At 41.7% G+C, this 26,444-nt stretch overlaps 1 protein-coding gene across 1 annotated transcript in view; it reads left to right on the top strand.

The window, feature by feature from the left end:
- The window catches only part of ACTR3 (actin related protein 3), a 28,714-nt gene extending 17,174 nt beyond the window's left edge, over positions 1-11,540 (top strand). Inside the window, exons 3-12 of the mRNA XM_036386885.2 lie at positions 1,543-1,667; positions 2,253-2,363; positions 3,814-3,909; positions 4,452-4,559; positions 6,504-6,647; positions 7,398-7,571; positions 7,933-8,025; positions 8,470-8,595; positions 10,148-10,231; positions 10,621-11,540. Coding sequence (XP_036242778.1) covers positions 1,543-1,667; positions 2,253-2,363; positions 3,814-3,909; positions 4,452-4,559; positions 6,504-6,647; positions 7,398-7,571; positions 7,933-8,025; positions 8,470-8,595; positions 10,148-10,231; positions 10,621-10,716 — 1,157 coding nt within the window. The 3' untranslated portion in view covers positions 10,717-11,540. The remainder of the gene's footprint in view (positions 1-1,542; positions 1,668-2,252; positions 2,364-3,813; positions 3,910-4,451; positions 4,560-6,503; positions 6,648-7,397; positions 7,572-7,932; positions 8,026-8,469; positions 8,596-10,147; positions 10,232-10,620) is intronic.
- The last annotated feature ends 14,904 nt before the right edge of the window (positions 11,541-26,444 follow it).

The raw sequence follows: 26,444 nt of genomic DNA, 5'->3' as shown, positions 1-26,444 counted from the left end.
CTGTTTGTTAAAATGGGAGTCACCTACTTTCCATTACCCAGCAGTTCCCTTGATTTTTCATTATTTCAGTTTATCTGTGATAGCTGATGACTTCTAAAAGAAAAAAGAAAATGGCTTGAGTAATGTTAGCACAAAAATTGATTCAATGCAAGGATTTTTTTTTTTCCCCTAAAAGCTCTTCATTCTTGTGCCAAGCCAACCAAAGGCAACTGCTCTGAATATTGCTGGGGTGCTGCCCATCCTCAGGCACAGCAGCTGAGGTTTCAGCAAGATTCATTTTCTTGTTTGTATTTTCAGGATATGATTCAGGTTGTTTGCTCCTAGTTTCTACCTTTCAAAAGCAGGGCTGAACAAGCTGGCCTTGAGGGCAGCAAAATATTGGAGATCTCCCATCTTGTTTTAGGCTTGTAACAGGGTGAAAACATTGGGTTTGAAAGTAATTCCGTGGCAAGTGGTGGATTTTACTTGAAAGTTCTTGAGGATGAGACACATCTGGACAGAATAATTCCCCCAGATGTGCATGCTCTGTAACAATGACCTGAAAATATTTGTCAGGGTTCCTGTCTTGACTTGCAGCAAGCACCTGCCTTGCGACATTTCCTTCCCTGTGATTTTAGCTTCTGCTTCCCATCTCCCCCCCTTCTGTTTGGCTTCCCCCAGCCTTCTGCTTCCTCTCTGCTCTCCTGTAAGCAGCTACAGAAGTTGCACTATGATTCAGTTTTCTTCCTGAAGAGCTCAAAATAATGACTTGTGTTCCATCCTGTTCAGTCTTTCACAACACTCAGCTTCTTGGTTCCTCTGGCGCTGCCTGTGTTGCTCGGTGTGGGAAGGGAAGGGAGGAGGATGAGGAGGATCTGTGAGCTCAGCTGTTGATTTCCAGGTCCTGTAGCTGTGCTGCCCTGGCTGCTGGGCTTCAGACTGCAGCTTTTCATAACTTTTAAAATCTTAATTGTGAGCAAACATAACTTCTTGCTGAAGGTGAGAACTAGAAAAATACTTCTGCCATTGAAAGAGCTTTTGGAGCACAGCCTTAGGACAGTTGAGGCTGATTTAACTGGATATGTGAATTTCCTCATCTGTTTAAAGGCAATTAGTAAGATTTGAAAAAATACAGCATATATTGCTGGAGCTGCAGCCCTGATGGCTGGGGAGTGATTCTTTTTGAAAGAATAGCAATACTAATAATAATACTTGAAATTATTATTATTGGGGTGTGCAGAAAATTACCATGTTTGTTAAATAAAATGAGATCTGTAAGGATATCCTATTTTAGTGTTTCTGAGTATATTTTATCTTTCTGATTACATGTTGGGTGTCTAACAATTAAATTTGTATTTAAATCTGTTGCTGTGTTACTTTTTAGAGTCCTTACCATGCTTACCCATGACTGGAAGTCAAATTATCAGTGTTCTATGTAGCTTTTCTGAGTTAGACTTGAAACAAAGAGTGATTGTGATCAGTGTGTCTGTTTTTCCAGTGTAGATTTTCTTTTTTTAGTGCAGGATATATGACCTGTAATAATGTTTGTGTTCTCTGTTGAAGGTATTGCTATCAAAGAGTCAGCAAAAGTGGTGGATCAAGCACAAAGGAGGGTTTTGAAAGGTGTGGATGATTTAGACTTCTTCATTGGGGACGAAGCAATAGAAAAACCAACTTATGCAACCAAGGTATTCAGAAAAATTTTAAAAATAATTTTTCAATCCTGTTTGTTTTTTTTAGCAAACATCACGTGTACAATAGATATAATGTTAAGAATGCTTTTTGGATAGCTTAGATCTTATTTAACTCTGTTTAAATAGAAAATAAGCTTTGGTATTAGTTTTTGTTGACCTTGTGGGATTTTACAAAACACGGTTTTATATATATATATTCCATATATATATATTCCTTCATAAGTGAAAGGAGGCTGAGAGGGTCTTAAGTGGAAATGCCACGTTCTCTTGTTCCTTGGCAGCTTCTATCAGCAGCATCAGAGTGGAATACTGGGCTGAGGGAACTTTTGGTTTTTCCCAGTGCCACCATTCTGCTGTACTGGGAAAATGCAATGTGTTGTCTCTGCTACTCAGGGTTGGAATCAGAATTTTCAATAGGTGTCACACAGGAATAGGGGAAGCCTAAATCAAGGTTTCTTACCTGTGTAGATCATATACTTTCAATGCAATTGAAAACAGGTTTTTTGTTTGGTTCTAGGTTTTTTTGTTTCTTTTTTTTCTTTTTCTTTCCAATTATAATTTGATATTTTTCTCCACCAGTGGCCTATCCGCCATGGTATAGTTGAAGACTGGGACTTGATGGAGAGGTTTATGGAGCAAGTAATCTTTAAGTATTTAAGGGCAGAACCTGAGGACCATTATTTTCTCTTGGTAGGTAAATTTATACCTTGCTTAAGAAGTTCTGTATGATGAATAACAATGTGTTGATTTATGTAAATTCTTAAATATAAATATTCGTGTTTTGAAAGCAAAAGTAAATAAATTACCTGGAGCTTTCTTGATTTGCCTTAAGCCATCCAGGTTCTTTAATTTTCTGAAAATATCAGTGTGTTTGAACAGCAAACATTTTTCTGTTCTCTTCTCATTTCTCTCCAAATTGTCTGATTCATCACTTTCTTATTTTCCTTCTCCACTGAATTCAATAATCTCAAGTTTATATGTTTGAGACAAAAACAATACTTGTGTTTTGACTTTACATAATTGCAATTATTTTGTTTTTGCAGTACTGCCATCTGGATGAAGTATCTAGAGAGTAAATTTCTGTCTTTTATTTTCTGTGGAACTGAAGGGCTGATTGTCATATTTGGGCTGATTAGATCTCAATTAAGGTCAATGTTATTCTGAAGCATCTGCTATTCCTTAGTATTTTATTTAGGGTCACTGAAATAGGCAATTTGGTTTAGTGTGATATTTATAGACCAAGTTTGGAATTAGAGGTGTTGGCCATACCTGTTTAAATGCCTTCATCTTCTTGAAACAATAATTAGGTCCAGTTGCTCAAGGCTGTGTCCAGCCAAGCTGTGAATATCTCCAAGGATCAAAATGCCATTGCAACCCTGGCTCCCTTTTCAATATTTGACCACCTTTAAGTTACCTTTTTTCTTCCTAATACCTACTTAGGATTTCCCAAGTAGAGTTTTGTGTCCCTGGCCCCTTGTCTCAACACCTTTGTGAAGAATCTGACTCACTCCTCTTTTACCCTCCTGTTACACACTTGCTGCAATGGAAGAATGATGTTTTCTTTTCTCAAGTATTCTGTAGCACTATCCAAAATGGTCCTTCAGATTAGAGCCTTGAGTATGTTTGATATTTCAATGAAAGCTATAGCACACTATTATGGTATGGTTTATGTTCAGCCTCTCTCATTTGAGTACATTCCTGTAGCTGAGCATATCAACTTGTGTTACAGTGGCTGCTTTCCGAAGGAAAACAGCTCTTTTCACTGAGAAATCTAAAAAATGTCATTCTTTAAATGTGCTAAACTGCATCCTTTGACATATTTTGTTAGTCCTTGATTCTTTCAGGTGAAATCAAAAGTTGTAATGAGCTAGCCAGCACACAAAGGGGGTCTTGGATGTAAATTCTTAAGCAGTAACTGATGTAGTTTGTATTGCACTTTTGTTTTTCTTTCTTTTAATGCAATTTGCATAGATTCTTAAAAGCACCCTTGGTCCATTACTATTTTTACATGCTATTGTTGTTGAATGACTCATCTTAGAAGTTAGGAGTTGGTGGTTCTTTTTTTTTTAAAGTCAGATGTTTGGTTTGAATGTAAGTAAAACTCATGGGTTTTTCTTTTTTTTTTTTGTGTGTCTCACAGACTGAGCCTCCATTAAATACGCCAGAAAATAGAGAATATACTGCTGAAATCATGTTTGAGTCTTTCAACGTTCCAGGGCTATATATTGCTGTTCAGGTAAGGGGAGGGCTGGTGAAAGTCACAGCTGCAGTATTTTTCCTTGTGCTAAAACTAATTTCACTGTGAAAAAACAGTGTAAGTGGTGTTTGGAATATGTTTATGTCCTTCTGGTTGGCAGTTCCAGCACTGCATGTTTGACATGCTTTGATTCTGTGGGTGGTTACTGGACACTGTTCCTCTGTTACCTCTACAGCCTTGTGAGCAGTAGAGTATGATATCTGTTGCATCATAAGTAAATAAAAAAACCACACCACATCATAATAATTCTATTAATCCAAGAACTGAATCCCTTTCAGTATGAAGTAACGGAAAACTGTGTTTGAGCATGGCTGAAAAAATATGAGGCAAGTGTCAAAAATTACATTTTGCTGCCTCTTTTTTCTAAGCTGTCGTATTGACATATATAATATTATTAAATCAGTTTCCATGCTGTGAATTACCATGGGCGTGTCAGCTTGTTCTTGGGAGGAGTGGTGGGAGGTGAGGTCTGCAGGCAGATGTTTTTCCCAATATTTGATTTTAGTGTGTTTTTTTCCAAGGCTGTCCTTGCCTTAGCTGCATCTTGGACATCAAGGCAAGTAGGAGAGCGAACACTGACTGGCACAGTTATAGACAGTGGAGATGGTGTCACTCATGTCATTCCTGTGGTAAGTGTGCCTCACAGCTACACTACAGCTTCAGTGCAGAATTATTTGTCCTCTAAGTTCTCTGAATGTACACCTACACTCAAGTATAGACAGGAGTCTTCAAAAACATCAGATAATTCCCAGGGCTGTGGGTGTGAGTTTTGGTTCATTTTGTAGTGCAGAAACTCTTGAAGAACTCTGTAACCCTGAGTTTGGCAGGACTAATTGTCTTTCAGTGACTTACCTTAAAAGGTGAATTGTCAAAGCCATGCTAAGTGATGAGTGAAATTGCTTTAGCACATTTCTATTTTGGCTTGCTGGTAAGAATGAATAGGCTCTTTACAGTAGTCAGTACAAAAAGTTTGACTTCTTATTTTCATTTAGCTCAATCCATTTATATATAAAGTAGAAATAATACAAAGTATTCAAGGGCAGATGTAGCTAGTATTGTTTATAGTTTTTCTTCATCTATTTAGTATGTAGTAGTGTTTCAGCATACAAGCAATGGCAAAGTTCCTGTTTGACTGAAAGAAAACAACCCCTAGAGTTGAATATCTTTTCCAGTACATCAAGTTGCTGAAGCAGAATTTTGGATGATTCTGTGATGTTTTATTAAATAATAAACACCTAGAGCTGCAATAATTTGCTTTACTGTCCAATTATTGCCCATCTTTCCTGGGGGAGCTAAATTCATGTCTATGTACCAGATATATTTGTATTTTCAGAATGAAGTTAGATTACAAATTTTAAGACAAAAATCTGTACAAAGCTTTATCATGCCACAGTAACATGAATTTTTTAAAAACAGTAGCATTGGTGGTGGTCAAACATACACTGTCATGTAGCAATTACTTATTAATTTTGGGGAATATAGTGGCTAAATCTTTGTCCATACTGTTCATCAAAGTTGGTGTATTTTTAATAAGGCTTAGGAAACAATTGGCACCTCAGACCTTCTATAGCTAAACTTTTAAAGTTTTACTTAGTAGTTCAAAATTACTGTTTAAAAGAGTTGAACTTTTTCCTGAATTGTGGATTAGGTTTTTTTTTTTAGTTGAAATAAGAGTAGGTAGTCTATATCATTTGAAGCATTAACCTCCTTTGCAGAATGTCATTTACTTCTGAAATGTTTAAACATGTTGAACAAATTGTCAGTGATGTTCTACCATTTTTGTTAGATAAAAAGGAATTAACAAATGCTTATCTCTGTAGTGAAGTAGTGGTAGATTTTTTTTTTTTATGATACTATTTTCTGTGTTAGTAAGACATTTTTCTGTGAATATGAGGTTTGTGCATACAGGAAAACTTAAACATTTTATGAGTGTGATATCTGGATTCCTCTGTTTGGATTTAGCAGCTCTGGGTTGAAGTCCAACCTTGCACACTTGACTTTTTTTTTAGTGTATTTATACTTGTCCCCAGGATGAGTGTGGTTTGTAAGGGTAGATTGATGGATGAGGATGGGCCAGTCTGATGTTCTGAGCAGTCTCAATTAATGTCCTGAAATGATGCATTTTCTCCCTGCTTTCAGAAAATTAATTTTGGTTCATGTGGATTGTAACGTCTTACATCAGTGGCTGTGACTGCAGGGCCACATCAGTTATTCTAAAATAATATTTCACCAAAAAAGGTTCCTTGACCTTTTTGGTAAGAGTAACCTCATTTTGAAGAGAAAATAAAGGCCAAGGAATAGTGAGTATAGTGATTTGTCTGCCTTATGTACTAGTGACCTTTCTGTTCTTCTAACCTTGTAAGAATTATGAACCAATGCCATGCAAAGTAAAGTAAGGCTAAACTGTGAAGAATTGGATTTGTGGTAATTAAATGAGCCAGTTTTAAAGGGCTTTAGCCTCAGAACCACAGGTAGTGGGTAGGAGTTTAGACTCCATGCTTTTCTTTCTCCCTCTGAGCTTTGATGAAAGTAGTTCTTATCAGCACCTTTGTCCCCATTAATTTTGTTTACAGGCTGAAGGATATGTGATTGGCAGCTGTATCAAACACATTCCAATTGCTGGCAGAGATATCACATACTTCATTCAGCAGTTGCTGAGGGAGAGAGAAGTAGGAATTCCTCCTGAACAATCCTTGGAAACAGCTAAAGCAGTGAAGGTAATGTGAACGCTGCAGATCTTAAAGTTATTTTATATCATAGCTTGGTATCCGATTTTAAAGTACAAGAACATCTGAAAGTAATTGTACTTCTGAGTAATGGGGCCCTGATTCTAAGTAATATAAAAATGTCTTAATGTAATAACATGAAATAACAGGGTTTACACTTGGGTTATACTCGCTCAGTCTGGCCTGGAATTTCACTCTTCACCTGTTGTCTCCCCTTTCTCTTCTCCTCCATTATCATTATTGTTGTTATTATCCTGTTGCTATTATTATTGTAATGTTCTGTAGGAAATAGTGTTGGCTGGATGTGTCATATAAAGAGCTGTAATTGCTCTTATATTCTTTCTGAATATTAATGTGTTCTTTTTCGTAATACACATTACATAGAGAACAAAGCTATTCTGAAAGACATTCAGCTTAAAGTACACTTCAATTTTGTTTCTCTGGCAGTTCTTCAATGTATTTCAGAATTAATTTCTTGCAATCTTGGAAGTTTAGGGGAGAAGCAGAAGAAAAGTAATTTAGCTCAGCCAGAGCCTTCAGTGCTGCACAGAAATGATCTGTAGTAGCAGAGCCATTATCTACCTGTGTACAGTAAATGTCAGTTCAGCTGTTTTGAGGCCTATTCTTTATCTGCCAATTTAATACTTACTCCTAAAAGTTTAAATCACTACATTTTTTTTGAAATGTCTTACCTGCTTTCTATATTTTTAATAGTTCTAACTGTATCTATTCAATTTTCAGGAGCGCTTTAGTTATGTTTGCCCTGACTTAGTAAAAGAATTTAACAAGTATGACACAGATGGTACAAAGTGGATTAAACAATATACTGGAATTAATGCTATCTCAAAGAAAGAATTTACCATTGATGTTGGTTACGAGAGATTCCTGGGGCCAGAGATTTTCTTCCATCCTGAGGTAAGTTGGTTTGATTTGTCTAGACTTTGTTTTAGATGATAGCATAGAAATCCTATTTGCAAAATTGTAAAGAAGTGATTATCTTCATTTACATTTCTTCTTACTTATAAATAGATACTAGCTATTGTTGCAAGTCAGTGTGCTTTGATTCTTGATTGCTGCTAATCTTTATAAAAATCCAGGCTGCTACACAAAGCACTTAAAATGGCAGCAAAAATATTTAACAACTGTTTCCATTATTAGTTTTCATGATATCTCTAGTATAACAGAATGGTTCTTTCCTTTTTTTCCTCTTTACCTCTTTTCCTTTGCAATCTGTGGTTCCCACAGTGACTTGACTTGATTTTATTCCTGATTGCAGTTTGCTAATCCTGACTTCACGCAACCAATCTCAGAAGTAGTAGATGAAGTTATTCAGAATTGTCCCATTGATGTTAGACGTCCTCTATATAAGGTCAGTAGCTATAATGTCTATTTTTTATATATGGGTTTTTGAAGAATTGGAATTTTTTCAAGGTACATATTTGAAACTCTTAAAAACCAATACCAAATGAGCAAAACGAACCATTTTCCTAGAAATTAATCCAATATGCAGAAGGGTTTGTTGTTCACTTAGACATTTTCAGAATGTGCTTTTTCATTAGGGAAAAAAAAACTGAGCCAGAGTGGTGAGATGTAGTAAGATATAAATGGGTTTTAAAGCACAGACAATTTTAATGTGGCAAACTCTTGGTGAGTTCATGTTGTGTCATGCTCGTATGCTAGATCATTTACAGTAAAAGCATACCTGCTAACTGTAGCTTTTAAAACTGTACTTAGACATTTAGAATTTAGGAAGTGGGTAATGTGGAGACTTGCATTTTCAGATGTGGTTAACAAATGTTGTTATTCAAAACAGAATATTGTCCTCTCTGGAGGCTCAACCATGTTCAGGGACTTCGGTCGCCGTTTACAGCGAGACTTGAAAAGGACTGTTGATGCCAGGCTGAAACTTAGTGAAGAACTTAGTGGTGGCAGACTGAAGGTTGGTTCCTGCAGCTCATGCACCTAACAAGCATCTGTTACCTGGAAATGTGCAAATAACATCTTGCAGTGATCGTGGTCTTTGTTGAAATGTCTTTATCTTATTTGATATTCTTACAGAGGCTTTTCAGAGGTTCATCCATTACACTGATGGCATACCAGCAGTTGGCCACTGCAGCTGTCTTTGTGCTTGGTGTTTATTGATCAGTTACAGCTCATTGTGCTCAGGCTCTTGAGCTTGAAGATAAGAGAAATGAATTGAGCTCGTTGTTGAGCCACCAGGAGAGTCAGGAGCACGTGTCCTGTGAGGAATGAGGGAGCCTTGATTAGAGAAGGGAAGGCTTTGGGACTCCTGATAGCACCTCAGTACATGTGGGGAGATTACTGATTTTGGGGTTCAGCTGGATAAAACCCTAAATACCTTCCTCTGGCTTCATAGCTTACCCTGCCTTGAGCAGGAGGCCAAACCAGAGATATGATGTGGTCCCTTCCCACCTCAATTATCTTACAACCCTATAAGGGACTTCATGTTTTTACTAAACTGTGTGATCCTTAATTTGTGCTCTTTCCACTGCACACCTCTGACCTGTTACATCTTTCTGTTGTGAAGAAAAGACCAGCAGAGGAAAAAAAAAAAAGTGTTTTTTTCCCTTTTAAAGGAAATTGATTTTCCTCATTTATTTTTTAGAAGCAATCTAGCTTGACAAGCTCGAACAATCCTTTAAAACCCCAGCAGAGCTTTATAATATGTCATGTAGGCAACTCTGAGATTTCAATCATACACAGTTCTCTGGCCCAAGAAGCATCATTTAGTCTCTGTTTTCTTCACTAGGTTTGTACCACTTAGTAAAGAAGCAGAATCTGAGTAAGGAAATTGGATGTGATTCTTCTTCTATTCTAAGTACCAGGCACGGCAAAGAATCACTGGCTGGAGTTTTGCACACATGTTACAGAACATTTTTAGATACTGTTTCAGCTGGTTGGGCTGGAAAAATAAATTTTGAAACTGTTACATACACTGGCAGTTTTGATTGGCACAAGTAAGGAATAGGTTGTGTGCCTATGGAGGGAAAGGGAATGGCTGACTGGAATGAGTGCTATAGTTCAGAAAAGCGTGATTGACTGTATTGATCCTGGATAAACTTCCAATCTGCAACTGATGCTTTGTTAGAATAATCACATGAAACTTGAAAATTACCTTCCTAGAGTGTGTTTTTTTAAAAAGATTAGGTAGTATGGGTCAGTCCTTATAAATGCATAAATAAATAGTCCATCAAGAAATTAATCAGAACATTGTGTGAAAAAAGTGGTTGTGAATGGAAGTATCTCTGTCTGATAAAGCAGGTAACTTATCTATTAGCAGGAGCTGTTTCTTACTCTTCATTGTACAAGGGAAAGTCTGATGCCATAAATGTAAATTTACGTGTACAGCATTTATGAAAATACTAATTTATGAAAAGTAAGCTTGGCATATACACTCCTTTAAAACAAGATCTGGTTTTTACCAGCAGAAGTGACTTTTAATGTGTTGCTTTTCTCTCCTTTTTCTACAGCCCAAGCCCATTGATGTCCAAGTCATTACACACCATATGCAGAGATATGCAGTCTGGTTTGGAGGATCAATGCTGGCTTCCACAGTGAGTTTAGCTGTAAAGCTGAGAATGTTTGGGCCATTCTGTCTGGGCTTTTGGAGCTCTCACGTCACCTTCATTGTATATGAAATGTGATTGGGGAATTTCTGATAGGCTTCAGGTGGTAAATATACCTTCCCTGTTTTTGCATTAGACTTCAAAGACTTGGAAGAGCAAAAGAAAGCTGAGTTAAAGTTTTGTGTGAGTTGTTAAATGGCACATTTTAGTTTTGTGGCAGAATATATTGTTTGCATTGGTGTTTAACCACACATGATGTAAGTTAATTTTAGGATTTATGTACTATCTTTGTTTTTTCCACTGGCTACATAAAAGTTAATATTGTTAATTAAGGTGTCTATACCATACACTAATGTTTTTTTCCCTTCCCTTTACAGCCTGAATTCTACCAAGTATGCCATACCAAAAAAGATTATGAAGAGATTGGCCCTAGCATCTGTCGTCACAACCCTGTGTTTGGAGTCATGTCTTAAAGCTGGCCCTGCAGGGGTCAGCGATGGGGAAGTGGGGAGGAGGAAGAGTCTTTCTGATTACTTGTTTGTCTGATGGCTGGTATTAAGATAACAAACATGACTTGACAATAAGAAAAAGACCAAACACAATTAAGCAGGATCATTTTAATAAGTGTCTCAACATGCGGATGTAGTGGAAAGCCAAAATGATCACGTTTTTTTCTTTAGATTGATTATTTGAACCTGTGCGTAACAAAACAAAAAAAGTGGATTTTAGTTCTTTCTGTGCCCTGATATTTTGTATATTAATGAATTATCCAAGATTTGATGGGATTTGATGGTGTGTAGATAGTCAGCTCTCTAATGCTTCCATTGTACCCCTTCATGGGTGCAATACAGGAGCTTGTTTATATTTCATACTTTTTTATACTTTGAGGAAAAATATGAATAAAAGAAACTGTAATATTTGAGGAAAAAAATTTACCAGTGACCAACTTGAAAGTAAATTAAAAAAAAAAGAAAAAAAGTCATGACTCATGCAACTAGCTCTTGCAAATCATGACCAGTCTAAATCCTGGGTTCCATACAATGCGAGTGCTTTTGGAACTAAAAGCTACTATCTTGGATTAACCAATGCCTGCTAGTGCTTTCTGATTACTTGGTGCATTTTCATACTATCTCTTGCTTTAAAAAAAAAAAAAAAAAGAAAAAGTAAAGACAAGACTGTTGGACCAGTATTGCAGTTCTGTAGTGTCATTTCTAATTAAACCAAATAATCAGGTTATCAAAATTTGGTGTATTTAAAGCCTAACACCATTCCAATAAAGGCACAAAATTTCTTTTTATGTTGGTGTCAGACTTGTTAATCTCATGACATGGGAAGTTCTGAGCATGGGTCCCTACAAATCCGCTGTGGCTTTTGAGGAGTGAGGTTGGTCTGTGAGGTAGAGATGTAATGTGCTTTGTGTAACTCAAGTGTGAGCATTTTAGAGCTGCAGTTTGTGTGTTCAGCTAGCTAGCACTTACCTAGAGAAGCCTGACAGCTCCTCCACTGTTGGGTTTGTTCATCTACTTTGTTCTGTAACTTTTTTCCCCCCACTTTCTTGCAGGTGGTGCTATTCAGGAGTCAGCACTGCGTTTTCAATCTCTGTGGTTTTTCTGCAAGAAAATACCATGTAGATAAAAATAAAGTGAAAACAATCTCTTTCTCATTCTTTCTAGGAAGAACACTTTATGTAGTGACTGGAATTGCTTACAATTTGTTGATATTTGATGAGAGAAAACTCTTCTTTAGGCACTTCTGAGCCCACAGAGGGAGTTGAGGCTGTTTGCATAGAAAACCACAAGAGGGAGATATCCTGGTTTCTTCTGAGTTGCAAAGAAGCCTCACATTTTTCATCAGAGAAGCTTACCTATTGCTAGAGCTTCAAAACTTGGTAAAGGTGACTCCAAAACAACGATAAAATGTGGGAAAGTGTTTTTACAGTAAGCATTGTAAGAAATTTACATGCTGGAATCAAACAGAACATGATGCAAACAAGAAAATTTTGGACAAATTTATTGCAAAACTATTAGTGATATCTCCTTAACAGTGATACAGTGTTTCAGTTTTTTATAAATCACTTTTTAACTCAGTTTGGTCATAACTGTAGATTGATTCATGTAGTAAGGAAGACCAATAGGGCAAATATATAAAAAATAGAGTTGTGCTTTTCCAGCAGTCCTGGTTCTGCCACTGTATCATAGTCTAGTGACAGGATATTTTGATACACTGCAGTGGTGTGAAGATAAGGCAAGGATCTTTTTCCTCTCTGGGAAAAAAGTCTTAAAAATTCGCTTGAAAAGCTTAAATTCCTGACACACATATACATAACAGTGAGCAAGTGCAAAGAGGAGTGAATTCCTCTTCCTGCCACACACAGCTGTAGAGAGACCTTGAGTGTGAGTTCATCTTCCTGAGACCCCAGGGAAGCTGCTCTGAGGCTCTAAGCTTCTATTTGTTGTTTGTGTAGAAGAGAATGGAAGGCAACCATACCCTTACACGACCATTTGATTTTGTTTTGGTAGCTGGGATCGAAACTTAAGTGGGAGGTTTTTTTCTTTTTTTTTTTTGTTAAACTGTAGATGTACTTTTGGAGAAGTTACACAGCCACAGCTGATTTTGAGTGTATTAAAAGAACTAAAAAAAAGTATGAGCAGCTCCTGTTAATGACTTGGACTGCGTGGAGAGATGGAGAGTCATCAATACTTAAACACACCACTCACTGTTCACATCACTGTTCTGTACCTGTAACACCAGCTCCAAATCAGATCTGCTGGTGAGTGGTGAAGGGCTGAGCAGCCACTGGGTCAGTCATCCCAGGGATTGTGTAAAGCACACAATGGAACACAGGCAGCTCCAGGAAAACCCTCTGCAATCTTGAAACGTGGATTTCCCATTGTTGTTCTGTATGGGGCTGGGCTTAAAGCATCCAAAAGGTTCATTGCTGGCAAGTGTTTAAAAAAACCTGGATAGAATGAAATTACATTTTTTTTTTCTCCAAATGCTTGTTACTGGGGTGGTTACATGAAGAAAGCAATTTTAAACCCATGTAGGAGGATTTAATGGGACTGATGTCACAGCATAGCTTTGTGTCCTGTGGATGAGAGTGGCTGACAGAATCCCTTAGGAGACCATCCTGAAGGGCAGAGGAGTCCAGGCAGGCTGGACCTTCTTCAAGAAGGAAATCTCAGAGACACAGGAGCAGGCTCTCCCTATCTGCTGAAAGTTGAGATGGTCATTTCCAACCTACTGATTCTATAGGATATAATCTCTATAAAGGAGATTTGCACTTCTGCTGTCCTGCTGCCAGCAGGATGAGCAGGAGCGGTGCTGGTTGTGCACAGAATACAGCAAAGAGCACTAAACAGCTGCAGTCTGGCCTGCCCAAACTTGGCTTACTTCACCCTTCTCCAGGAATTTGATTTTATTCCAGTAGATGAGTAGGACTCTAGGTTTAATTGGCTTAAAAGCTGGTAGTTTCATGCAGCTGAGCTTGGAATAAGTCAAAGGTCACGGCCAAGTTGGTGTAGGCTCATCTCTTCATTTTGTGCAAATGTTTGTACCAAGTGTTAGGTATTGTTGGGGTGGATGAGTTATCACTGCAAAAACTGCCTGGAGGTGAATGCTGGGCTGGCTGAGCTCCTGCCAGCTGTGGGCTGGTGCTGTGCAGCCTCTCTGCCTGATAACTGTGCAGGCCAAAACTCCTGCGGCAGTAAAATGAAGATAAATACTTTTTTAGTGTCACTTAGTTTTTGTTTTTATTTTTTTAAATTTCCCCCACAGAAGCAAAGTGCTGGAATAATCAGCTCTAGGTGCCAGTCCTCTGTTCCAGTACATGCCTGTGAGTTTCCTGTTTTAAGTAGGACAGAGACCCCAGCTCCCATGTGGATGCTGCAGATGTCTCTTTCCTCTCCAGGTTTTTATCAGAAGCTGGTTTCCCAAAGGGAGGGCAGAGCCTGGCCCGTGTTGGCTGCAGGTGTCCCTCACCTCCATGAGAAGCAATGCCTCCATCCTTGTTTGGGCAGTAGCAAGCACAGTGGCTGTAAGTTTTTTCCCCTAAAGCTGCAGTATAAATATAAATATATATTTTAGTATGAATGCATTTACTGCTGAAGGGAGGCCCAGAGAGCACAGCAGCAATTAGTTTATAGGAGCTGAAGATGTAGTGCTTGATATGAAGGATGTAACACTGCTATGGCTGAGAAGAAAGCTTGGGTTTTTTTCTTCTTTTCATGAATTCAAATATCAAGAAAGATGTTTTGTTTGAAAGGCAGACTGGCACAGAAAAAGCCATTCATGAAAGCCTAGAAGTTGACCAATATGAGCACCCAGGACTCATCTCTTTTAGCATCTTGGAGTTCCAATATTTTTAATAAATGAACTTTAACTGGAGCAGGGGTTTAAATACATCTCTCCTTTCTGGCTAAATTCCCTGGCTACTCAACTGTATGGAAAATTTACCCCTGGTCTTTTTTGGGTGTGCCCATCCCTGACTTGTAGAGCGTGCTGCCCTCAGCATGGCAAGGGCTCTGCCAGCAGGGACTGCTCCAAGATGCAACCCCCAAAGGTGGCCTTTACTTGTGGGTTGGTTTTATTCTCTTCTCCAGGTTCTGATTTAGCCAGACTGTGTTAGTGGTGAAAAATACTAAAATTTGTGCCCCAAACAATAATAACAAATACGAAGCAACTGGTTTATCTCCCAATGAACCCAGAAAATCAGGGGCATGCACGAATCTGTTGTGATGCAGAGTTGCAGCCGAAGCACTGTGGAGAGGGGAGGGGAATTGGCCTTATTGTGGCACATTTGCAATACTATTATTGCAATTTCCCATTTGCAATAATATTATTGCAGTTGGCCTTACTGCAGCACGTGTTTAGTTGCGTGAGGCTTTGCCCGGCAGGAGCGTTCAGGCTGGGGTTTCACACTCTGCCACACGATGGCATTTTCCTACAAGAAATCCTGCGCGGCTGCAGCCTGGAAAACCCCTCAGCACAACCGGCCTGGGAAGAAGCAGCTGACTGAACAAGCATCTGATGGCAAACCTTCCCGGAAGGCTGGTGAGTCACGGCAAGTTGCAGGATTAGAGCCTTGTCCTTCTGTCTGGAGCCAAGGAATCCGTGTCTCCTGCAGCTGCTCCAGCCAGAAGTGGAGTGAGCTCACCTGTGGGTGCTGAGCAGGACTGCGTCCCTCGGCACAGGGAATTCTGCAGGGGCACTGAAAGGGAATCCATGTCACATGCAGGATGTGACACCCCTTCAGGGGATAGATGGCTGCGATGTCACATGCAGGATGTGACACCCCTTCAGGGGGTAACTGCGAGGAGGTTTCTGCACTCTCATTCAATCCAGTTCTCAACCTCAACCTTTCTTTGCCCCTGGTCGTGGGGAGTGCACAGGAGATGGCACGGGCATGCACCCATCCCACAGGCAGAGATAAAGGCAGGGAGAGCTCTGCTTGTTGTGGTTTTTTAGGGTGCTGAGCTTGTCCCCCCAAGGTGTGGGTAATGGTAATCTTACCCGGCTGTGGTGATCCTGCACAGATGTCTCAGCACTGCCCTCAGTAAGGCTCACCAGGCATTCCTGAGCAAATTGTGCTGTTACCTGAGAGTTGATTTGGGGGAAGTGGAAAGTTTTTACATTGTTTTGGGGAGCTGAGCCATAATCAGGCTGCTCTGGTGTAATCACAGTGTTCAGCCCAAGCAGAAAGTGGTCCTGGGCTGGAGCTGGGTAGCAGCTGTGTGTGCCTCTTGTATTTCACAGAGCTATGAGTTTTTATAGAAGAACTCCTCTAATTATTGCTAATGCACTTTGATTTCATGAAGTCATGACCTGCCAACCTTCTGCTCTTCTCTCACCTCCATTAACCCATCTGACCTACAAAATGTCTAATATGGTTTATCTGCCCAATGTGCAAGCTGACAGCGAGCTCAAAAAGGGCAGATACACCTTTCCTCAGCTGTGAAGCACCCTGAGGGAGGGGATGATTTTGTTCTGCTTGGCCAGTCACCTCTAACTCCTGGTCCTTTCACTGTCTTAGCCTGCCTGCCCTGCAGCACCCTGGCAGCTGCTAAAACCTGTCCAAGTCAGGCAAACATGGAGCTGTCTGCAAGGTAAAGGTGAGACAGTGCCTGATGCACCAGGGGCTGAGCACAGGTTATGGAGCAGGGCAATCCCACAGCACAGCCCATGTGTTTTCCCGGGTGATCTTGGAGCTCCTGGGGTTGTTCTGGTGGTGGACTTGGTCAGTTTATACTTCAACTCCTCTCCAGCTGGATGTGGCAAAAGCCTCTGAGCCTCTGTGCTGGGAATCTGTGTGGTGATGGCAGATCTTTGCTGGCACAAATACTGCCCACTGAATGGCTCTGGTCCCTTTCTCCCCCTCCTCCTCCTGTTATACTCAGGGAAAGGGTTTCTCATTTATTGTCTGTGCTCCAAAGAGCTAAAGAGATCAAAACTAATGATCAAAGGGATGACAGGAGACAATGCTCTATGATCTGTGGGGTCAATGTCTCATTTTGTAGCACTCTGCAACTGCTGTCCTATTTTTTAATCTTCTTATTCCATTATGTCCATAATTCCCCTAACGAATGGGATGAGTTTGCTGTGGCAATGGCAGCAGAGCTGAGCACCAGGCTGAGAAACCAGAGATGGCATGGGCACTGGGGGACTCTGTGCCATTGGTGGTGATGTCCAGACCATGGTCATGGTTCAGGTGTGCTGCCTGAGCACAGCCTTCCCCTTCATGCCTGCTCCCACCTCCTCCCAGCTGAAAAACCTACAGGACAGCAGTGGTTAGCTGCTTTCTGCTTTCCAGGTGCTGTGACCCACTCTAACCCTGCTGAGAATTGCAGCTTTTCCAGCCTCCAAGGGACAGGGAAACCAAATGGCACACTATTTTCCAACCCCCTAAGAGTTTAACCATGCTATAAATGGGTGTTGGAGGGACAGATAAAGCACACCTGGAGCTTGTGTAGAGCAAGAGGTGGGGTTTGAGCTGACAGACCTGCAGCTGGGGTCTCCCTGGTTTTCCTTCCAGCAGCACCTCCGTGCAGCCTGGAGCCCTGCCTTTCAGTTGGAAGGTTAATTATCCTTTAAATGAGAAATGTGTTTGGCTCCAGCAGTCAGAGCAAGGTTAAGGACCTGGGCAGAAGGATTGCACAGGGCTGAATCCTGCAGATCATTGTGGATCATGGGCTGGGAAGAAGGGGCAGCTTTCTTTATGTGCTCCTTAGCCCACCCAAGCATCTCCCCTGCCAGCTTTTGTGACCAGATGCATGCCTTCTGCTGGGTACACGGGCTGTTGGTCAGAGAAATAGAATTCTTGTTAAATACATAGCTGTGTAGCAATTTATTCATTTTCACTGAGTTCTTGCTCTGCAGAAATTCAAGCAGGTCAGAGTAGTTTAAATAAAAAATCTGAGGGGAAATTCACTGGCATAAAAAGAATGCTTTTAAAAGTTTCATTCGAAACGCACTGGAAATGTGAAATTTTCTTGGCAGTAAACATTTGCACCTGTCTGATCCTATCTGCAGGTTTTTCCTTTCCCTGGTGGGCAGTGCTGGCAGCTGCCTCAGCCCTGATCCTGGCAGAGGAGGAGGTGCTGCTGCTGCAGGACTCTGGGGTCTAGGGCTGCTGTGAATCCCCTGGTGCATCCCCTGAGTCCCCTCAGATGTGTGACCCCTGCCACCTGCTGCTGCAGCCAAAGCCAGAAAGTGATGGAAGTCCCTTTACTGCTTTGTTTGCTATCTTTCCCAAAGGAAAAAATACTTTCCTCCTCATGGGTATTGATGACAATGCAGGATTTAAATTGTCTCTGCATTTAAGCCCTGATTCAACTCAAATACCATTTGGGTTTGGTTCTTTTTTTCCCCATTGTTCAGCATAAGGATAACTTCACATACTTAGTTTTGGGTGTGTTTGAGCAGCAGAGGAGAAGAGAGGGGGACTGGAAGTTCCTAAGGAAGGACAAATGTCCGGATATAATGAGGAAGGTAACGATGGTACAGGGGCTCCTCTCACTGTCTGGGGTGGTGGATCAGGAAAGGCACTTCTCCAATACATGATAAGCAATCAATACCTGGTGAAGAAGCAGAAGGAAGGAGCTGCAGGGCTGAGAGACTCCTTGCTGCAAACCTGGAACTTTTGACACTGCTGTGGTGTGGCATTCACATTCTCTGAAAAAAATCCCTTTGCCCAGGAATTTTCTCCTGGGAAGCTGAGAAGCCTCAGAGAAAAGGAAAACAATTCTTATCTCATTTGCTTCTCCTATGTTCTGCTCATGTGGAATGTGTTTGGAGATTGTTTACCCACAGGTGATTGTTTCATTGGATTCTGCTGTGAGTTGTTTTGACTCTTTGGCCAACTGGGGCCAAGCTGTGTCAAGACTCTTTTAAGAGTAATGAGTTTTCATTATTATTTTTTTAGCATTCAGTAAGTGTCCTTTCTGTACTCTTTAGTATAGTATAGTGTAGTATTTAATATAATATAGTATTATAAAGTAATAAATTAGCCTTCTGAGAACACGGAGTCAGATGCATCATTCCTGCCTTCTTTGGGGCATTCCCTGCAAATACAACACCAGGCCCAGCCTGGTGACCTCCATCACCTTCCACCCCTTACCCAGGCTCTGGCAGCAGGATCCAGACTCATCTTCCTGAGGCTTTTCTGCTGCAATGAAGTTATAACTGGAGGTGTCAGCATTTCAGCAGGGGGATGGTGCTCAGCTTCACATGGGGAATAAAAAAGGAGCAGGAGAGTATAAAATAAGAGGCAACTGCAAAGATAGAGAAAAACTTAATTCAGTTTTTATAGCGTTTGTATTTGCCTTAACAGCCTTGGCTTGCCACTGACACAGTGCACTGGCCTAAGTGAGCACGTAAAATGTGAACGTTAGCTTGGTAAACACAACTGACTTTTCAATATTGTCTTTATATTGATGTGCACAGGCAATATTGAAAAGGCATTTTACTGATTCACAGCTGGATCACACACTGTGAAGCTGTCATGTGTATTAGATTTTAGACAGAAGTGGCTCAGGAAACTCCAAATCTGCCCTCTAAAAGTGAACAATTAAGATGTGATGGGAAAGACCATTTAACAACCAGGTCTTTATGTGATAAGTGCAAGTCTTGAGTGACTTAACTGGATAATATTTTTTATATGGTGTCCCTCTGCCGTGATGTTTAGGTATTACATGGAAATAATGTGATAATTGAAATCTGGTGTGTTTTTTGAGTAAGTTACAAGACAGAGGGATGGTCACTTATGGCACTGAGGTCCCTGAGCTCTCTAAACACCAGTGGGGATGGTACCTCTGCAGTTTGGGGCCCTTTGCCCGAGGGGTTACTGCCTGTGTGCTCCACATGGGGGTTTGGATAAGCAGCTCCACAGTAAAAGAGTGAATGCAGTCAGGAAAAAAGGAGGGGAAAGACTCACAGGCTCTTGCTCTTAGCAGCTGTAATATAATAACAGTAAATAGAAATTTAAATTAGATTGCTCTCCAAGATTATTACCCAACAATTGGTGAAGGAGTCGCATAACTAATCAAATTGTTGTACTTCATGCCTATAAAATATCTGTTGATGCATTTTCTCTCTCCTCTTTTCTTGCAGGAGCATTGATCATGTTATTGTTAAGTCTGATGTTGGCTACAAGTGCTAATACTGCTGCTGGAGCCCTTGGTCTGGGTGCAGCTGTGTTTTGGGGAAAACCACAAAGCCTTCAGTGTATGATTTACTGGAGCAGCAAAACTTGCTCATCCCTTCCTTGGCTCACCTGCGCTGAAAATACAATCTCCTCCTGAAACAGCCCTGCACGCAGCTGGGTGTAATTCAGCCCACAGCTTCTGCTGCCTTAATTCACAAAGATCAATTTACAGAGGGAAGCCTCCAGCTAACTGACGCCAGGTGGTGGCTCTGGCTTCCTGAGGGGGAGGGTGACAAATACAAGTGGCCTGAAACAAATCAAGGGCTAATGCTGTGCCACAGAACGGTGCCGGATGCCTTCTGTCTGCGGGTATCTAATGCAGCTAATAAGCAGCTAACGTTACTGCCTGATTTGGCAGGAATTATTACCTGCTGAATGGCTTAATAGATTTCCAGCCCCTCTGTGTGTAATTTTCACTCGTCCCCAAAGGAAAGCTATATAATGTTTGCCGTGGTTGTTTGTAGAATTGGGATGCACCACAGGTGTACTCTGAACTTCAGAATCTGCTTGGTGTTACATCCCATTATGCTTCTTGTGGGGCTGTAATTACTGGGAGCTCTTCTGGGGCAGCGACTGCTACTTGGGATGTGATTTTTGAAAGCAGGACCTTACACTGTCTGGCCTCCCTTTGTCACTGCAGTGTTTGCCTGCATTATCTGCAATGCACAGACATTGGTAAATCTGCCCAAGTAACTCTTGGACAGCTTAAAATATGTTTAAGTGGTTGCATTCAGAGGTGTTTTTTATGAGGACTGTGCTTTTAAATAAAGCAAGACCTTGGAAAATAGTTTTGACTAGTGGAGCTTTTTCAATAGCTTTTAAAAACAGATTATTTAAATTAGCAACATGGTCACAGATTTAATCATTTAGGTGGGCTATCTTATAGGAAACTAATTCACTATTTCAGATTCTAGTTCAAAAGGAAGAAATAGATTCCAGTAATGCTTGGAACTTATAAATTAGATTCTGACAAGATGCCCTGTACCCATGTCCCTGTATTAGGGGAGGAATGGTGTGATGTGGGTGTGAAATGAAGAGAAGAACCCAGGCATTGAACACAGAGGGGTCCTGCTCACATTCATTAGCCAAGATGATTGCAGCAGCCAAATATTTGATTAAAGGGCATATAAAAATACCCATTAAATAAAATAAGCCTGCATGGGTCTTTGGCTGCTGTGTCTGAAAATGCCATAACCCTGGAACTGCAGCGTGCAAAGCGAGGGAAGACTCTCTGAAGTGCCCACCTGAGGGACCTGTGAAAATTAATGGCACAGCAGAAATGCTCTGTAAAGGTCAGCCAGGACTGTGTGCGGAGCCTGGGAGCTCACAGCACTTGTTTGGCACAGGGCTGCCTGGTGCAGTTGTTTTTCAGCACAGAGGGGGTTTAATTACAATAACACCTTGTGCATCCCTTGGCTCTTCTGTCAGAGAAGTGGAGGAACTCCCCACCCAACAAAACAAACCAAACCAGCTGCCTGCTCCAGATTGGTGCATTGCCACCTTTTAGCAAAGACACTTTAAGGGAGCAAAAAGGATTTGGTTCATGAGGCTGCAGCCAATCTCATAATGGCACAGGAGTTTTGCTTGTCACATCCAAATGCCCTGGCTGTGTGGCATCCCTGTGATCCCAGGCTGCTCCAGGATACCACCAGGTACAGCCAAAAATTCACCTATAAAAAAGGGGTACTGCTTGTAATCTGGGGAGGTTGCTTGAGAAATGTCTTTTTAAAAATATACCATAAGTGTATTAGATCCTCAGTAATGCTGCCTTGAACAAGCAAGCAAAAATGTTGATGCTCTCCAGGCAGAAGTGAGGAAAATCAGAGCTGTAAAGGGTCTTTTAAAGCTCCATTTTTGTTATGACTTCAAGTATCATTGCTAGAGCTAGCTTAAAATAATGCCCATGTCCAAGGGTTTTTGCAAGTAGAAAATGTAATGAAAATCCAAACAGCTATTTAGTGGTGAGAACAGTCACTATTTCATGGGAAGAAAAGTGTGTTTTCTTGCTATGCACAAAAACTAGAAGTGCCTAAAAAGATGTCACTCTTGTTTGTAACGCTGAAGCTTCGCCAAAACTGCAGAAAAAGAGCAATCAGGAATGTTTCTATTTTATCTTTAGCTAAGTGGGAAACTGCTGGAGCAGCACTGCCTTGCTGGGGTGGGAGCTTTCCTCTGGGGCAGCCAGAGGAGCTGTCTGGGCCAGGACTGTGGCTGTGTCTGGGGGAAGTTGTCTCATGCTGGTCCAGGCTGGGTGCAGGATGCTCCCATCCTGCCTCTGGAAGCTGTGGCACTTCACAGGCAGCTTGATCTGGCTGTCAGGGAGGGTTTCCTGCCCTTCCAGCAGGCTGATTCACATTCCCTCCACACACAGCTCTATTGAAACCTGCTTGCATTTCTCTGGATGCTGCAATTTTGCAAAATCCTCAAGTGTGTGTAGCTGACATGTCTCCTTCTTCCTGATCCTCAGCAGTCCTTTGCTGTCCTCCTCACCAATCCTGCCAGTGTATGCAGGGCACTGCCTGCCTCCACTCTCTCTGGAGCAGCAGAACCTGTGGCTATTTCAGGGAACAGCCTTGAGCCATGGTCACATTTTGATGATATTTACCAGTTTGTGCTCACCTTACACTCACCTGATTAGTAGTCTGTTCTCAGGCTACTTCTGTTTTGTTGCTTTCAAGGCTTCATTCTCTTCCTGAATAAAAATTCCACATTTTGGATTGTATTTCCTATATATACAAGGTGGCCTTTTTCTTCTCTCATTTAGACAATACCTGTCTACCTTCATTATCCTCTCTGGACTTCTCAGCCTCTGAATTAGTCTGTTCTACAAATGTCAGGGATCTGCCACTAACTCCTCATGACACGTGGTGAGGGAAGTTATTAAAAATTGTGTCCCTAAGTGGTCCCCTTGGTGCCCCAGCGCCACTTTAGCCATGGAGCTGGTGTGCAGTGTGCTGCCTCAGGGCTCTGTCCCCAGGCTGGGAGATGTTCCTGCTCTGAGTCACAAGGGGATGCCAGGTTTTATTTGCATCTTGTTGTGGTTTAACCCCAGGTGACAGCTCAGCCCCACTCAGCTGCTCACTCACTCCCACACAATGGGATGAGGGATGGAATTGAAAGAGTGGAAGTGAGAAAAGTGGTGGGCTGAGATAAAGACAGCTCAATAGGTGAAATAAAAGCTGTTCTCTCAAGAAAATCAAACCAGGGAATTCATTCCCCACTTCCCGTGGGCAGGAGGGTGTTCAGCCATCTCCAGGAAAGCCAGGCTCTGTCACACACAAAGGAAACTTGAGAAGGCAAACACCACTGCTTCATCCTCCCTCCTCTCCTCCCAGCTCTGTGTGCTGAGCTTGATGCCCTGTGGTCTTAGGTTGCAATGCAAAATGTAACCAAAAGTGTGTATTCTATTGCCACCTGTTAAAACCAGGTGGGGCAGTTACCTTCTGTTCATGGCCCAGCTGCTAAAACCAGGAGGGCAGTTTTCTTTATCTCTTCCATCCTCCCTCCAGAAGATATCTTCTGTTCATGGGCCAGTGAGCGTCACGGCATGGCTGATAAAATTCCATCATCCCATTGTGAGGTGCTCCACCCAGTGGGAGGAGCCAAGCATTCCTACCTGGATATAATCTGAGTTTTGGAACACCACAGCAGCCTTTTCCCACTGCATTCCCAGAGGAACACTGGACCCATCTGCACCAGCACTGAACCTTCAGAGGAGAACTGCACCCTTCTGCAGGATTTCTTCAACAGAACCACACCTGTCACTGCAGGACTGCAGCCACCATTTAATCAGACTAACACAAACACCCTCACCAACAGGTTATCTTCTGACTCTGGCAGTGTTGGTTTTTGGTTTTGGCTTTTTTTTGTGTATTACTGCATTTTAATTTTAATTTTCCTTGTAAAGAACTGTTATTCCTATTCCCATATCTTTGCCTGAGAGCCCCTTAATTTAAAATTATAACAGTTTGGAGGGAGGAGGTTTACATTGTCCATTTCAAGGGAGGCTCCTGCCTTCCTTAGCAGGACCTGTCTTTTCAAAGCAAGACACCTGGGTCTGGGATATCCCTGGGCTCAGCTGTCCTATCCCTCCCAACTCCCTGGGTACCCCCAGCTGCCTCACTGGTGGGGCAGGATGAGGAGCAGAAAAGGCCTTGGCCCTGTGACTGCACTGCCCAGGGATGAGGAAAGCATCCCTGAGTTATCAGCACTGCTTCCACAAAAAAACCCACAAGCCTTACTGTGAAAAAAATTGACTCTATCCAAGCCAAAACTGGGACATACCTGTGAGGCCATTGCTTCTTGCTTTTATCTGACCCCTTCTAAAGATATTTTTGGTTTATCCCAGGTGAAAACAAGAGGAAGTCATGAAGCCTCATTGGTTCCCTCAGAGGAAAATCTGTCTTGCCTGACAAAAAGGATGTGAAGGGGAAAAGATAGGATGAGGCTGAGAGATGGGATATCTGAGACCCATGGGGGATGGACTGCTCACCTCCCCACCTACTAACTGACTACATTTCTTGTGCAGTTGATTTAGCCTCAGAAATCTTGAGGCTAAATAATAATAATAAAAAATAATAATTCAACCAGGAATACAAATCAAGTGAATGTGAGTAAAATGTAAAGCTTTTTTGCTAGGTAGACTGCAGAGCCCGAGTGTACCCTGGAGAATTTCATAAATCTAATGAAGCTTTCACACCTTCAGGGACAGGGCTTAAGCTGCTGGGCTTCCTATCCATCTTGGGATCAATAGTGCAGTTAAGTCAAAATCACCTGCAAATAGAGAACACGAGGTTGGGAGTGCAGTTCATCTCTCACAGAGGAAGCAGAATAATAATCAAAAAGTCCAAGCCAATGAGTTTCAAACTTTCAGCATCATTTGTGATGCTGCTTTTTTTGGGATGACCCAACAGTAATTCAGGAAAATGTTAATGTGGGCTCAGGTAATTTTGCATATGGTAGGACCCACCAGGCACCTTCACTTTGGGGGCCATGGCTTTAAGGCACTGGGTAAAGACCAAGATCTCAACAGAGTCACCAAACCTGGCAGAGCTGGTGGGGGAGGTGAGAGACATCAGCTTGTGTTCGTTGTCACCTGTGTAGGAGCCAGGTGTGGCCCTTAGTGGGGAAATACCTGCAGGCATGGACAAAATATCTGGGGCACAGAAACACTCAGCTCTCATTGAGGTGGAACTCACCCTTCCACCTCCTCCAGCCCAAACACAAAAATAATTCAGATTAATTACCAAATGGACTGAGCTACATTGCAGCACAAATTATTTTATTCTCTGTGACTTTCTCTCACATCATGCAGTGGGTAAAGTGCCAATAAAATGGAGTAGGAAAAGTCCTGCTTGAGGAAAGCAAATTAAAATTTTGCCTTTGCAGGGGTGGAAGAGTTATAAAGTTATTCATCTTTAAGAGGTGATTGCATGGCAATGCTTTGCCTTCTGCTGGAAGGAAAAAGAAAAGGTTATGTTCTAGAGGGTGAAATTAAGAGAGCTGACTGCAGTGGTTAAATACACCATATATCTTGGGGTTATGTAGTTGACATGAGCCTGTGTGATGCCCAGAAGTTAAAACAGAAGGTTCTGGAAAGAGAGAAATGAGCAGAAAGAGGGGACAGCAAAATAGAGGACAGGTCCTGGGAGTGGACAGGTTCAGGGGACAGATAACCATGGGGAGGACATTGGTGAGGATGCAGGGACCTTCTCTCAGGATACCGTTTGTTTTTTTTCTTCCAGGCTGGCAGCCCAGATGAAAGTTAAGCTTCAGTTTTGCTGGGGTCACGTAGGAGTGAGCTCTGCTGGTCTGCCCACTCACACAGGGATCTGGGGAGAAAGGGATGTGCTGCAGGAATGACAGTCCTGTGTCTCCCTCACTAGAGGTGTGAGCTAAGTGGGCTGGGGAGGGAACCGACAGCTTGAAAAGAGGTGGAGGTGTGAAAGAGGGCCCTGCTCAGGGATTTTGCAGGTCTCACTCTTCCCTCTGCATGCTTTGCATCTCAGAGAAAAGCAATATCCTCATGCTTTCATTCTGGGTAATAATCTTGTGTTCCTTTAATCACCTCTCAGATCCTGAATCTGCAGAAAAAGAGTGGACTGGTAAAAAATTGACCTTTGTGTTAACACTGGCTTTGTTTATGGTTGGTAACTGCAAAACCTGTTCTTTATGAATGATGTCTATCTCTGGAACTGGAGTGAATGATGGGAAGTTAAACAGATCATTGATACAGACTCAGATTTCATGGCCCATCAGTGTCCCTTGGTGTGTAGGGCTGCGTGGCTGAAGTTGTCAGCAAAGTGGTTCTTCACAGAAGGACATGGGGCTGTCATCACTCCTTCTGCCAGACTGGGCTGTCTTCAGGCAGGATTTTATCTTAAGATACACAGATTTAAAGATGAGTTTGCCCCTCTCATTTTTTCCCCCTTTGCTTTGGTTCTCAGCCTGGCAGTAAAGCTTGAACATCTCCAGCTCGTCACAACATCCAGGGAGAGCTTG

Source organism: Molothrus ater, chromosome 7 (assembly GCF_012460135.2).
Source record: "Molothrus ater isolate BHLD 08-10-18 breed brown headed cowbird chromosome 7, BPBGC_Mater_1.1, whole genome shotgun sequence".
Classification (NCBI taxonomy): Eukaryota; Metazoa; Chordata; class Aves; order Passeriformes; family Icteridae; genus Molothrus; species Molothrus ater.
Note: the sequence above shows the minus strand (reverse complement) of the source record. Positions and strands in the feature narration are given on the sequence as shown.